General features: G+C 42.6%; 2 protein-coding genes across 3 annotated transcripts in view; both read left to right on the forward strand.

Moving 5' to 3' along the window:
* The first annotated feature begins 1090 nt into the window (after positions 1–1090).
* Positions 1091–7849, forward strand: ccdc106b (coiled-coil domain containing 106b). The gene is made up of 7 exons (XM_040120978.1): positions 1091–1290; positions 2581–2751; positions 3461–3652; positions 4968–5114; positions 5236–5445; positions 6143–6303; positions 7211–7849. The coding sequence occupies exons 1-7, from the start codon at positions 1251–1253 to the stop codon at positions 7364–7366; spliced, it is 1077 nt and encodes a 358-aa protein (XP_039976912.1). The 5' UTR covers positions 1091–1250; the 3' UTR covers positions 7367–7849.
* Positions 7850–11187: 3338 nt separating this feature from the next.
* cnot3b (CCR4-NOT transcription complex, subunit 3b) overlaps positions 11188–14317 on the forward strand; it is a 33996-nt gene continuing 30866 nt past the window's right edge. The window contains exon 1 of one of the 2 annotated variants that reach the window (XM_040121776.1): positions 11188–11390. The gene's annotated coding sequence lies outside the window, so the exon portion shown is untranslated. Of the gene's footprint in view, positions 11391–11477; positions 11587–14317 lie in introns of those variants that run through there. The other variant, XM_040121777.1, reaches the window with a different exon arrangement.

The following is a 14317-nucleotide window of genomic DNA, read 5'->3' on the forward strand; positions in this document are numbered from 1 at the left end:
CTTTTCTTCCTCTTCTTTTCTTCCCTCTGTGATTTTACATATTTTAACATAAAACTGAAATATCATGAAAACGAGAAGATCACATGCTGAAATTGAATATTATAATTACATTTTTGAAAATACTCAGATTTCAATCTGGCTTTTCTAAAAATTCTCTTTATTCATTAATCAATTGTATTTTGTATTTTTTTTTAAATTTCATATTGTTTTTTTCCATTTTGTGTTTCCCTTTTAAAAGACTCATTTTCCTTCCATTTGCAATGGAAACCTGTTTTGTTTTTTTTTGTTTTTTAACAGGAACAAAGCCTTCGGAGGAAAATTGGAACAAAAATCTTCTTCGACACAGTGTTGTTGGTGACCTTCATATAAAGTCTGGTCTTCAGTATAACCTGGTCTCTGCCAAATATTTCCTCGATCAATTCTTTCTTAGCTGACTTGGTTTCCCCGAGCCTGAGGAAACGTCTGCAAATGTCCAACCCGCAACCCAAAACCATTTAGTTTCCTGTCATGTACGGCAAAGAAAGGCACGTTTAAGAAGCTGGAACTAATGTTTGGCATTTTCATTACAAAAATAACCAAAAAAACAAAACACTAAAATTATTGATTGATTATCCAAACAGCTGCAGATTCATTTTCTGGCCGTCAGCTGATCTCTGAGTTCAGAAGAGCTTGTCCAGAACTCGTCCGGTTCCTCCCGAACTTAAAGAGCCTCCTTTATAAAACGACAGATTTCTTCTTCTGCGGCAGCTCTGGGCTGATGCTTGTTGCCCCTTTAAGACCACAGACACCCTGGTTTTAAAAAGGCTCTGGGATCCTCCTTGGCTCCCAATAACTGACAGTTAAACGCCCCACAGCTGTTTGAACGGTATTTGGCTGAACATCATAATGGGAAGAAACTTCGTGAAGGACTTTAAACCATAGTTTGACAAAGTGGTTCAGGATGGAAAACAACTCGCTGTGTTTATTCCCCAGTTAAAAAAGAGAGAAAAAAAACAAAAAGTTCACTTTTTGCGCAGAGGTGAGGCGACGCCGCCGTTCTGCGCGTGCGCCAACCCCACACGCCCGAGCGTGCAGCACCTGGTGACGCCACTTATAATCAGGTAATTGCGGCGGGGCGCGTGTGGTCGCGCTGCCGCGGGGCCGCAGCTGTGGGTCGTTCCGGGCTGTATTACAGGAGTATAACTGAGCGCCGGGAGCCGGAGGGCAAATAATAACGAGTTTATCCGAACACCCGAGCGGAGTTTTCCGTCATGAATCCTCCGACCGCCAGAGACGACACAGACCCGCCAGGTAAACCGCCGCGTCCCGCAGCAAAGCCACCAAAAGGACTTTAGCAGATGCGAGGTTTGCTCATGGACTCGAATGACTGATGGCTCCTCTTTTGGTTTTGACATCGTGGCAGGAGACTATAAAGCTGAGGAGGCCAAACGACGCTCTGCCTTTAAACTGCTGGGACCCAAGAGTCATCATTCTTGATAGAACAAGCAGTTTTAGGCCCCGACGTCTCCTGTAGTTTTGAAACCCTGCTTTTTCTGTGTTATGACTGTTTTACTGACGTTGACCTTTTTCCATTTACCTTTTTCAAAAACAAAACATGAATTTCTGTTGCCTATCTGAATGTACTACACAAATAACCCCCACGAGTCATGACTTTACTAACTTTATTATTATCTATTATTAGAGCTGAAACGGTCCGTGAGTCCACAGTGACCGATCTCCAGCTCCGGTGATGCTGGTTCGTTGTTAAAATAGTTGACCTGCCAGGAAAAGTCCTTTCGGTCGCACTTTTCTGAGCTGCGAGGGTTTTTCGTGCGTTTCTCTCCTTCACGTCAGCGTGAAGCTCATATCTCCGGGTTCCGGACGGTGAGTGGGTAAAAAGGAAAAACATCTGCGGGCGTCACGTTGGGCTCTGGGGAGGACGTGGCGGATGGTTTCCACCGCGTCTGGACGTTTTAAAGGGTGCGGAGGTGGTACGCCACCCGGGTCCACGATCACTGCGATACAGTCCTGCAACCAACCACTGCTTTCACTATTGGTTAACGTGCCAAATGTTTTCTTGATTTAAAGCAGTTAATCGTTTCGTCTGTGAGATGTTGTTTTTTTTAAAGCAGGGAAAAACACCCGTTACTACCTTCTCGAACCCAATGACTCAACAGACCGAAACGAAAACATATTTCATTTACCATCATACGTGATGAAGACAAGCAGCAGATCCTCGTGTATGAGAAGCTGGAACCGGACGATATTTGGGGGGTTTTTTGTGCATTAAAATGACTGAAAGTTGCTGATTAATCTTCTCTCTGTCGACTTAATTGGTAGATGAACCGTGGGCTGACTCAGTAAACATGTGGTATTTGCTGTGTCAAACACCACCTGGTTATGATGGTGGTTCTTTATTCCAGGCCTCTGCTATAAAACACTGCGGGGAAACCCTGTTTTACAGACTTGACTTTAAATTGACTAATTAAACACAAGAATCCTCTCACTGCTTGACAAGGAAAATGACCGTGACTTGTGCTTGACTCAGCGGTTTTGCAGGAATCTAATTTTCTGTTGTCTCGTGTTTGGATGTTTGGTCAGAGCACTACATGCCCCAGTCGTCGTCAGCAGCAGCAGGAGGAGCAGGAGGAGCAGGAGGAGGAGGAGGTGGTGGTTTGTATCTGGACGCCTATGAGGTCTCCTTTCCCCTGGAGGAGAGCGTAGAGAGACCACCTGCCTATCACCTGAACCAAGGCCAGCAGATGATGGACGGTACGACACATCTGATGCACGTGACCTTATTTGCTGTGTGTCGGTGGCGAAGTGCGGTGATTTCTCTGTGCTGCGGATTTCGCAGTTTGCAGTTTTGACGCTGCCTTTGATAGAAGTTATAAATCTGGAAATTCTGTCCTCTGATGAACTGAGCTTCAGGTTTCAAGTGGGAAACTTCAGAAGGTTTTTCTGAGGCGCAGTTCACCTCTTATATTGTTCAAAACCTCAAAGACTTGACTTTAAAATCTAGTAAAAGCAGGCTGGGCGTTAATTCAGTGTTGTTATTTATGATTTTCTATTACCTATGTAAGGAATTGTAAGTTTCAGCCTTTTTACAGGTGATTTAATGAAGTTTGAGACTTCACGAGCAGAGGGATTTCCCTTGACTTTCTTTTCTATTCTTTTAAGTCCAAGAAATAAAAAAGTAACATCAACATTTGCAGAACGGATCATTTTTAACTGCAGGAGTTGCAGTTGCTTCTTTTCACTCCAAACGTTATTTAAAGATGTAATTCTCCCGAACCTTTGCCGTTTGTATGTTGCTGTATTGGGAAAATATTCATAGTAATAGTGATTATTAAATTTAGATTTCAGCCATTGTTACTCAGATTCCAAAAGTTTTCCTCCCCACTTTACATTCTGTCTTTCATGAATAGTTTCCCCTTCCCTTTTTCCTGTCTTCTTCTTCTTCTTCCTCCTCCTCCTCCAGAGCCTGTGGTGCAGGAGCCTCCTCACTCTCAGTACAGCCCTTTCATCCTGGTCTCGAACCTGCGGGCTCACCTGTACGTCGCTCTGGAGAAGAACGCCTGGCTGCAGAAGCGCATCGAGGAGCTGGAGGAGGAACGCAACTTCCTGCGCTGTCAGCTGGATCGCTTCATCGTCAGCATGAGGAGTCCGGAGGGTGAGGCGCCGGGAGGGGAAAACGCCCGATGGCGGCATTTCTCCAAAGCAACATAAATGCGTGACGAAGAGATTTACACGTAGTGGGCATGTGCAGTAGACTGGATTCGTGATTTCCCAACAATAGGTGGGAAAAAGGCGGGACTGGATGGATCCCCGGGGGGGGAAATGTTGTCGCAGCAGGTTAGCTGGTTGAGTTCAGCAGAGAAAAATGTTTTAGTGATTCTAACAAACAAGCAATAAAAAAAGATAATGAACGACACGCGTTAAACTGAAAGCAGTGGAAGATGACAGAGGGAAGGACCAGTGCTGGAAAGAGTTCCCAAGTCCTTTACATAGACTCAGAGCAGCTTTATAGTCATGTGAATCAGTCCGTCACTGAGCGTTGTAGGTAGGAAATGTAAAAGTTTAAACAGTCGAATCTGATAATCCACCAGAACTAACACACTTTTTCTAACTGGTAAATTACGGATGTATTAACCCGGAATCAGTATCCTGTCGTCCGTTTGGTGTAACTCAATCAACTACTCATTAGCAGTGGGAACTAAAACGTTCAGTCTACTGAAGTCGCAGCCAACAGGTACGTGTCCTGGCGTTAAAAGCAAAGTAAACTGCAAGTTGTTTTTTTGTTTTGTTTTTTAAAGCACCTGCCTGAAGGTACTTACTTTCAGGTTGCTTTCAGGCTCTTTTGGAAGGGAGCGTTGTCCCATTCGTCAAACAGGAAGCCCCCCCCCCCGTTCATAGAAATCTAGGTGTAAATATGGAACGCCCATGTGTTAATGTCGCTTTCAAAGCAGCCGTCGATACATTAAGAAACATAGAGCGAGAGTTTACCACGTTAAACGTGTCTAGACCTCAGGCGTCAGGGTGAACCTGCACTGTTCACTGTTGTCTCCCAGTCTGCTCCATATGAGACGTGCACAGTAACGTTTAAATCAAAATATACAGTAGATATATGCACTTTTTTTTTTCTTTTCCCTTCTTTGTTTATTTCATCCTAAAAACCGTGGTGATATTTTAAAAAAGCAGAAATTCAAAACATTTTACTGGGTGTCAGGAGGCTTGGGAAGAATAGTTTTCACTGCCATGTATGAAGTAAGTTAACTTATTATGCTACACCTTCACATTTGACCACCTTATTTTAGCTTGGTATAGTTTAGTTTTTAATATAGAAATATCAAGCTGGACCTCACACTCTTTTCTTCTTTTCATCCATTGCTTCTTTGTTCCAGCTTTTGGTTTTCATTGACAGGAAAGTAAAAGTCCAATATCCTCTAAATTTTCATTGTGATTGTTATGATTGCGTACATTGACAGAGTGGTGCGGGGACGCCCAGCGGATTGTGAAGGTCCAGCCCTCCAGCTCTCCCTCGCCTCCCTCCCCCATGACCACCAGGTCTGGGATGACCCTCAAACGGGCGCAGGGGCCAGGGCCTCGGACCCGCCGCAGCACCACCATCCCTGGTGAGGAAGCTGGAGACAGCTTTTTTTTTTTTTTTTCTTCTTCCCCTGAAACTAAGCAGGTTTGACGTATCGCACTTTAAAAACCGACATTTCTGCCTGACTTTCTTTTTCCTGGCTGTAGTCAAGCAGGAGTTTCATCTGGAAGAAGACAAATACTACACTGAGGATGAGTACGTGGCAGAAGAGGAGGAGGAGGAGGAGGAGGAGGAAGAGGAGGACTCGTCCGTGGAGAAGGGGTCAAAGAAGAAAGGCCGAGGGAGAGCCAACGGAGAGCCGAGGATGAAGATGAGGAGGATCTTTAGGATCACCCATGGGAGGGAGAGACAGAGAGGTGCGGGTCAAAGTATATAAAGTACTCTCTTAAAACACAACAATACTGTATTATGTTCTGATGCAGTAAACCGTATTGACGTGGATCTTCCTCTTGGAGCCACGAACGGTTCCGGCGACTAACGCAGCTTTAGGCTGCACTTGAAAAAAAAAAAAAATGGTGCTGCTGAGTGGATGAGAGCTTTTTATTAACCCCACCAGTTTCAACCTGTGCAAGTCGTCACGAAGACCTAATTATTTCACACATGCAAGACTGACACGCTGCAAATGCATCAGCAGCAACCAAAAACGGTTCAGTAAGGAGAGATGAGTTGTGTTTAACGGCATTTATTGAGGTTGGCGACAGAGAAGGGCTTTAAAGATTAGACGCCACTGATGTGGAGCGTCTTCCTTAAACACAGGCTCATGTGAAGAGCGAGGATAGGACAGGGTTCCCCCACACGCTACACGCCGGTGGCGGAGGCGGCGTAAAGCCAGCGGGTAGTTGAATCGCCCTGGACATTTTGGAGGTCTGGGTGGTGGTGATGAGGAGGCGGTGGGTGGCTTAGTTGGAAGGTTTTGAAACGCAGTGGTATCTAGAGAGGGTCGGGGAACGCAGGCAGACGGGTCGTTGGTCACACATGGTGAATCGCGAACGTAGGGACTCTCTGCGACCCTACCCTCCATTTTTCTCTCCGCTCTTCCTGCTCTCTCCCCAGTTAAAGATCCAGACGGGGTCCTGATTCGCTACAAGAAGATCCTGTCCACGTACCAGCGGGTGAGGAGCATGTCCCGAGCCTTCCAGATCCACGGAGTGGACCGCAACACAATGGCGTCCACCTCCCCGATCGCCGAGCTGCTGCTGGTGGCACCGGAGAAGGTCTGAACTGTTTGGATGTGTGTTATATGTTATAAAGCCAGCAGGAGAAATTGTTATTGCTGATCCTATTCTCATATTCCCATTACTTGTATTGCTTTTATGGCACATGTATGTATTATGTAACAGTACACGTTGAAAAGTAGGCTATACTTTCTTAATGTTTTATTTATTTATTTTTTGTTGTTGTTGGGGAACAGATCCGATACTAGTGTGTTGTCAGAGTTTAAACCCAATGGCGAGAGTTCGGAAACTTTTACTTTGTTGAAGGCGGTTTTAGTAGATCCAGCCCAGCAGAATTTATTTAAAAAAAAAAAAAAAATCTAAGTTTCCGAATGAGTTATTGTGTCTCTGGTGGCTGCCCAAACTGGTTTCCTAACACAATAACCCACTGGGTCCATTTCCTATGCGCGTACGCCTCGCTACCTTGTGACTCTTACCAACTGTGGCTTGGTTTGTGCCTAATCTCTACGTTGCTTTCGAGCAAAAGAAATGAACAAATGCAATAGTAAATTCAATACACTCCAGATCAGGGAGACGCGATTCAGTTCTGTTCAAGAATTTGGTTAAAGAAACTCATTTTAAGGGTCAGTGTTTATTTGTTCCCAGAAAAATCTGTCTCTGTACTGCAGTTTACAGTGTATTGCAGCATGAAAAAATGATCACAACGTGGGTATCTGTCTGTGTTGTCGTGTGGCCGTATTGATTCAGAGTTTAACAAAAGAATGAGGAATTTCGCCGACCACCGAGTGGCGGCAGGGATGAGTAACTGTTCAGAAACATTTTTTTGAAGGTGGACACTTTCGCTCTCGAGGAAAGGCTTCTCGTGCTATCATCTGTCCACCACAGGATTAGAAGCTAAATGGTTTCAGTTTTTTCACATTAATGAACTGTGCTGATGTTCCTGTAGGTGACAGAGGTCGGAGAGTTTGAGGCATCGAAGGAGAAGCTTTTGGATTACGCCCGACGGTGCTACAAGACCATGGACGACCAGACGCACGCTAAGGTCCAGAGCATGAAGAAGACTCACAAGCTGCTTCCGATCTCCTACAGGTTCAGAAACTGACCGAGGCTGGATTTGATGGGAGGTGTCTTCACTAAACATCCAGAAAGACGTTTATTTGTTTTTTGACGGTGGTGGTGTTGCAGTTTTTCAGTTTTTATTTATCATTGCCTTAAAAGAGAGAAGAATGAGAAGATGAGATGCTAGATCTCAGGATTAACTTAGTTTGAATACAGTGAAGGATTTTTTGCCAACAAACTACTTGACTTCTATAAATATCCATAATTCTTCTTTTTATTTATTGTGCAGCTGTTTGAGTTGGCAAGAATGTTGTTTTTTTTGGGACTGTATTTCAGTAACAGACTTTAGTTTAAAGTTACTCGACGGGACACCATACTTACCTCAGGAATTACCCGAAGCTATGCATTAAAGGTGCTCTATGTAAGTTCTTGCTATCGCTACATAGCCAACGTTAGCATTAACAGCTCTTTTACTTACCAGTCTAGAGTTCAGCATCAAACTTCGTTCCTTTACTCGCAAAGAGCTGTCTCCAGCGTTGGAAAGCAACGCCAGGGTTAACTCTTGTTTTGCTTCTATTTTTATTTCTTCCTTTATTCTGCTGAGGTTAGCATGCTAACCAGCTAGCCCTGGCCCGTCCCGTCTCGTAAAACCACCTTTCTATCGCGAGTCACCGTAGCGTCCGGTCTGCCCTCGGTCCAACACGACAGGATGAAGAAGCATCGCTGCTCAGAGGACGTATTCTAACCTCTTATCCTGTAAACGCAACGATGGCTGAAGCTCTTGGTGAGTAAACAGCTGTTAATGCCAACGTTGGTAATGTAGCGATAGTGAAAACTGACATATAGCACCTTTTTAACTAGGAGATACAGTATATTGTAAATTATAATGTACTTGGACACAAGTTTTCATTTCAAAGGCTACTGACAAACATTTTATAGAGCAAGTATCAAACTAGTCAATCAGTAAATGTATTATTTTGGACAAGAAGTGTTGAATTTGTGAAAGAATATTTTGTTCTGGGAGTATTTACAGATCCCAGACATGACTGGCCTCAAATTTGTTTCACCTTTTGTTTTCTATTAGAATAGAGAGAGGAATATTTATTATTTATTTGATTTTGACGCAGTATTTTGTAGTTTATAAATTATGAGTTTTGTAAAATATGTACATTTAATATGCATAATCAAAAGGGATACTTGTTTGTACATATTCATCTCGTGCCTAAGTTATATGTTTTATTTAAGTTGGCCAGGCTGATGTTGTGGTTCTTTTGAATTGTACGATATAAGAAAACTTCGAAATGTCACACAGTGTGAGAAAGTAAATGGCTTTGAATGTACGATTGTTTGGGTGGTTTTTGTGCAGTGAAGTGTGAAGGGGGTAAAATAAAAGTAAGAGCTCAGCATTTAAATGAGAATGAGAAATAACACAGACTTGCTGCTAGCTCAGGAATAATAAACACTCATTTTATTTTATTTTATTTTATGTTTTTTTTATTTTATTTTTTTACATTTCAAGCATTTTACATATGCTCCCGTCAAGAAACTCTTGGAATTAGTTTTACTGCAACAATAGGATTTAATTCGACAACTGACAGTGATTTAAACGGATGATTCATTCATAGTCACAACATCCCGAACACAGATCTTACATGCTGAAGTTATTGTTCATGATCAAGAGCCAAAGAGAGAAATGAGAGTGACTCAGATTTTTGCTGATAAGGTCTCACAATACAAACACTGGCGAGTGCCGTGAGTTCATAGCATACACTGTGAAGCGGCTTTCAGACTGCAGTGCCCTCCGGTGGAAGATGGGAGGAATATAATGTGTCAGTTCAGACAAACTGCAGTGATACAGGATCAATAAAACCTGATGGATTGTTTCTGAAATCATTGTTTGGAACCTAAACACTATGACCCTTGATACCAGGTTCAGTGCAGTCACCGGTGAAGAAGCTGCAGTTCATTAATTACTGCATTTAATTTCCCTCCACTGAAGGAGGCGGAACTCGTGGAGGGAGAAGTGTACTTGGGATGTGCCGTATTTTTATACTAACAGAATTTTTCTTAAAATAGATTTTTAATATATTTATTTGTTTTTAGTGAAAGGTATAATCGCACAGCGATCCCTGTCCCTAGATGGCCCTTGATACTGCAAAAAATAGCCAAGACCTGATTTAGGCACCAGGGGCAAATCCCCGTGGCCTGGTTCCAACATCAGGTGGAAAACCTGGAACCAGAAGATTTGAGCCTGTTGCAGTTGCAGATTAATGCCAGTGGCTTTGGAATTAAAATGTTCAACAATCAGGTATGGGTGTAATCTTCAGCTGTCCCCATGCTTTTGGCCATATTGTGTAATAATAATGCTGTTGGAATAAGACTTACATTTCTTGATGATATCTTAGTAAATAAGAATACAATGATGATTGATTTATATTCTTCTTTTGTAAAAACTTTGTCAGCACTTAATCCTATGACCTCGGTGATACAGAGCAATTTTCTATCTCTATTCAAAGACTAAATATCTTAGCGGAGAGCTGAAGATCACAGAGCCTCTGATTCAGAGCAGCATGGAGAGCATGAGCTGCAGTGACCACGGAGGGGGGGGTTGTCAGCAGAACATCTGTCAGCACAGTGAAGCCTTTAAAATCTGATCAATAACTGGCTGTTCTCATCAATCACAATAACGCCCAACTGGCAGCCGGAGGCCACAGGTCAACTATAAAGTGGTGATTTTCATGAATCATAACGAGGGTGTGAGTGACCGCAGGTTCAAAACCAAACGGTCAACTGTGGAACTTTATTTTCTTAAATCACCGGGGAATAACGACGGCAGCCTCCCCGACGCTGGAAACATCGCAGTGCTGCTGACCGTGTGTTTTTATAGGCATCAGGACATTAGTTAATAACATAAATACCAATTAAAAAAAATAACAAAATCAAATGAAAAACAAGATGCAGTAAATGGTCATTTGTGTAAAAATGAACATTTGAATGAATAAATGAACCTTTTCGCTCTTGGTCTGTTGGGGAAAAGAAAAAACACATACTGATGATAAATGTTTAACTCCAAACAGTTAATTCATTTAAAGATCAAATTTAAACAGCTGTTTTTTTCACAACAGCGGTTTATCTTACTGCTCTGCCAGTCAGGGTTACAGGTCTGTCCATGAAATTATCAAATTAATAATGTTTCCATGGAAAAAGAGCAGCAATTATCAAAAGTATTTACCAATTCATTTTCTGTCAATTATTTATGGATGAATCTCTAATCATATATGCTGTTTGGTAAAGCTTCATACTTGATAAGCACTTATTATATTTTTTGGCAAAAATCTTAATCTGTTAAGTGGTGGAATGTAACAAAGTAGGCTACGTTTACACAAATACTGAACTCAAGTACAAAATCGATGTACTGGTACTTGACCCACTGTATCTCCACCTGGTATTACAGCTGCAAAAAAGGCTGCAGTATCCTGAGTAGGGACCACTAGGCTGTGCAGCATCAGTCAGTCAATCAATCAATCAATCAATCAATCAATCAGTCAAGTACTTGTAGTTGAGTGAAAGATCTGAATACTTCCTCCAATGATTGTTATTGTCAGGAATGTAAAGTTTTGAAAACAAAAAAGAAAAAGAACTGAACCTCGTTCAAAAAAAAACAAATAATTATGCTTGTAAGATAATGCAGGGATGAACTTCATTTCCCAGAAGACCCTGCGCCCACTTTGGGGGGCGTACTTTCACCTTTACGATCTGTCCAATCGTAGCGCGAGTTGTACGGGAAGTAGTAAAACCAGCCTCTATTGACAGACAGCAGTCTTTATCGAATAGGAGTGCGGGAGCGGCCGCAGCGGACCAATCACAGGCGAGGTGGGCGGGGCTCCTGTCCACCAGGGCATCGATGGAGGAGGAGGTGTTCCTGGTAGCCATCTTGGATGTGCGGAGTGATTGTTTAGCGAGAAGAATTGTGAAAATTTTTAGAAAATAAGCCTTTATACTGAATCGCAGAAGATTTGCCGGAGTGGGTCGACTGAGGAAAGAAATCGTAACTCGGAAAAATCCAGGTAAGTGGGCTGCAGAGCCAAAGGTGATGGATTTCTGTGCCGTCCCCCCCTTTCTCTCTCCGCCTCTCTCCTCTTTCCAAATTGTGTCTCCCACATTAAACAGCGCAGCCGGTGGGTAGCTGCAGCTCTCCACGCCGCTGTCGTCCGTTGTTTGCTCCTAAAACGGAAAAAACACAACTTCTTCTGCGGAGCCCCGGTGCGTAACTTGAGTACGGAGTTTGTTTTTGAAGTGTATCTGCTTGGAGGTTGGTGCCCACAGGCTCCCGTGGGCACCGACGATGCCCGCGTTGTTTATAAACATCCCGGGAAAACAAATGTTTGACCGTCGGTAAGAAAACACTGCGTGGTTGTTCTGCCTACTTTTTGAATTTGACCATAAACATCTGAGGAAACAGTCAGTAAAAGTGTCCTCAGTTGCTCCATGTTCGTGCACCTGTTTGAAAAAGAACTGCTAAAGCCAATAGAGGCAGGTTTTCGTTTATTAAAGTCGCGTTAATCAACCTACCGTGCAGTTGCCAAACTAACACATGCGGGTGAGCTGAGTATCGGAGTTTGACGTCTCAGTTTCAAGATTGTTTCTCAGTTCAACTGTGAAATGATGCAGTAAAGCTGAAAGGACCAGAGCATGAAACCGACAAAACATATTATCAGCTCAAACACATGGAATATCTAAAGTGTGTTGGTGCAGTCAAAAAGTAGTTTAGGCCAAGGTTTTGATTAGTACTGGGACAGTTCATTGATGGTATATCCCAATGTTACAGATTACATTGATACTAATATCACAAAGAGCAGGATGATATGAACACATTTTTTTTTATATCCTTATGTATTTTGGGCCTTTTTAGCTTTATTTGAAAGCGACAGTAGGGAGGGTGACACGAAAACAGAGGAGGAGAGAGGAGAGATAACAGGACACAACCCTGGGACGTTGCAATCACACCCTCAGGCCAGCAGGACATCTCCATATGATCCAAATTAAAGGATGCGGTTGGCAATGTTTTATATTTTCCTCGTAAACAAAAGCCGAGGAAAGTTTGTTAGGTATAACTACCCTAAATCCTGCAATAAATCCCACCTTCACGAGAGTTTTGGTGTTCATTTTTTGTTTAAAATGTCTTCGAGAGCCGTTGATTCAACTTAATGGCAATTTTGGAGGATGCAGTTTGTAGTGTTGTATCTAAAACGAATGCAGTCTGATACAAGAGCCCTGCAATAAATCCCACCCCTGTGTCATACTGAGCAGTGTTCCTAATATTTAGTCTACGCTGACGGATACATGTGGTGTGGACACAATGTTGGAAACACCTCTTAATGTAACACAATACGAGCAGCACCAAAAAAACCACACAAGGCTTTTGTATTAGCCTGAGTGTTAGCACGGTGTACTTAATAAGCTGTCGGCTGAGGGTAGAGTCTCGGGTAAATGCTGACGGACTTGTTTAATATTAAATACGTGACACCAGTGAGATATGATATCTTCGTACGAAAAAACTGTCACGTTGTGAGTTTTCCTCCGATTGACACAGAAATTGTAAATAACACCAGTATTTATGAAGTCAAATTCAATCATGCAGGTTCTACTTCACAATATACCGGCTGACCCCTGCCCACAGTCAGCGCATTTTGTGTCTTTTTACAAGAAACAATGTCCTGAAGTTAATTCTCATACCGAAGGAAAAACAACAATTTGGAACCTTCGTGAGGTGCAGTTAGTCTTTTTATTTTAGGGTTATTTGTCCCTAAGGCGAGTATCAACTCCATGTATAAAACCGCGTCATATTACAAAACATTACCGTTGCATCCACATATTTGTCATTGACGTCACTGGTGTTAACCAGGGCAGCGATCAATGTCACATTTCACACTGTGCAAGTTGCTCTTGTGACAACAGTGAAAATGAAGAAAGGCTTTGGGCATGTGTTAAAAGTGACTGAGGTGAGTTCAAACTAGGTGTAGTCAGTAGTTAAGAAGCTAAATTACTGGTATTTTCTGAGCACTTAAACATTCAGCTTCTCTTTGATAAACACTTAAACTACATAAAACTTTTTTGGTGGCGTATATAATCAGAGAAGTGTGAGGTTAGACAATGTTCGTAACAGCAGTGGAAAAAGATAAACCTGATGGACCCAAGGCCACCGACTGGGAACCGCGGGCCCAGGATGACAATGACGACACCTTAAGCAGATTAGCTGAACTGGGGCGTTTTATTTGTTCTTCTGTAGCTGTTAGTTTTCCTCAGGGTACGTGTCAGGAAAGCGTTATAAACACTGGCTTTCTGCAGCTCCAGCGTGGTCAGAAATGCCTTTTGTTTAATTGCCTGTGTCCAAAGGTGATAACTGACCCACTGTTGACCTGCTACCGGTTTGTGCCTTAAAGCTGAGACGGCATATTCTTCTCACCTCAGACTGCGGGTTAAAAATATGTCTTCTCCGCATGTGCTACTTTTCTCATCAACAAACACACTCTTTGTGACTTTTTTGAACGCAACTTAGGTCCCTTTCTGGGTGAAGAGGATCCACTTTTCAACTCGACCAAGCATCACGTATGTTTGTGAAATTTAAGGGTTGCTCGGTGGATCAGATGCACAATGGAGGGAAAAGTCGGGCTGAGCTTCTTCAGGAAAGGTTTATATATTTACATGTTTAAACCATCTCATTTGGCCTCGCAGCTGAGAGAAACATGCTGTTCTCTGCCGTACAATTAAAGCACATGTGGTGGTCATGAATCACATATACCAAAGAAAACTTTTGAGAATAGAAAGCAGCCTCCAAATAGTAGTTTTTAATCTGCTGAACTTTGCAGTAGATGTTCTTAAAACCAGATTTAGTACTGAGGCAGGCCTGGCACTACTTAATTTGAAAAATGTTGTTACGTAGAGCTGAAAAATTTAATCTGATAATTTGATAATTTTGATAATTTGATGATTA

The sequence above is a fragment of the Xiphias gladius genome, chromosome 24 (genome assembly GCF_016859285.1).
Source record: "Xiphias gladius isolate SHS-SW01 ecotype Sanya breed wild chromosome 24, ASM1685928v1, whole genome shotgun sequence".
Lineage (NCBI taxonomy): Eukaryota > Metazoa > Chordata > Actinopteri > Istiophoriformes > Xiphiidae > Xiphias > Xiphias gladius.

Bases quoted from the DNA above. Each gene is read 5' to 3' on its own strand.
- ccdc106b (XM_040120978.1), top strand. From the start codon at position 1,251: ATGAATCCTCCGACCGCCAGAGACGACACAGACCCGCCAG. The intron at 2,752-3,460 runs GTACGACACATC...CTCCTCCTCCAG, and splicing joins AGGCCAGCAGATGATGGACG to AGCCTGTGGTGCAGGAGCCT. The intron at 3,653-4,967 runs GTGAGGCGCCGG...GTACATTGACAG, and splicing joins CAGCATGAGGAGTCCGGAGG to AGTGGTGCGGGGACGCCCAG.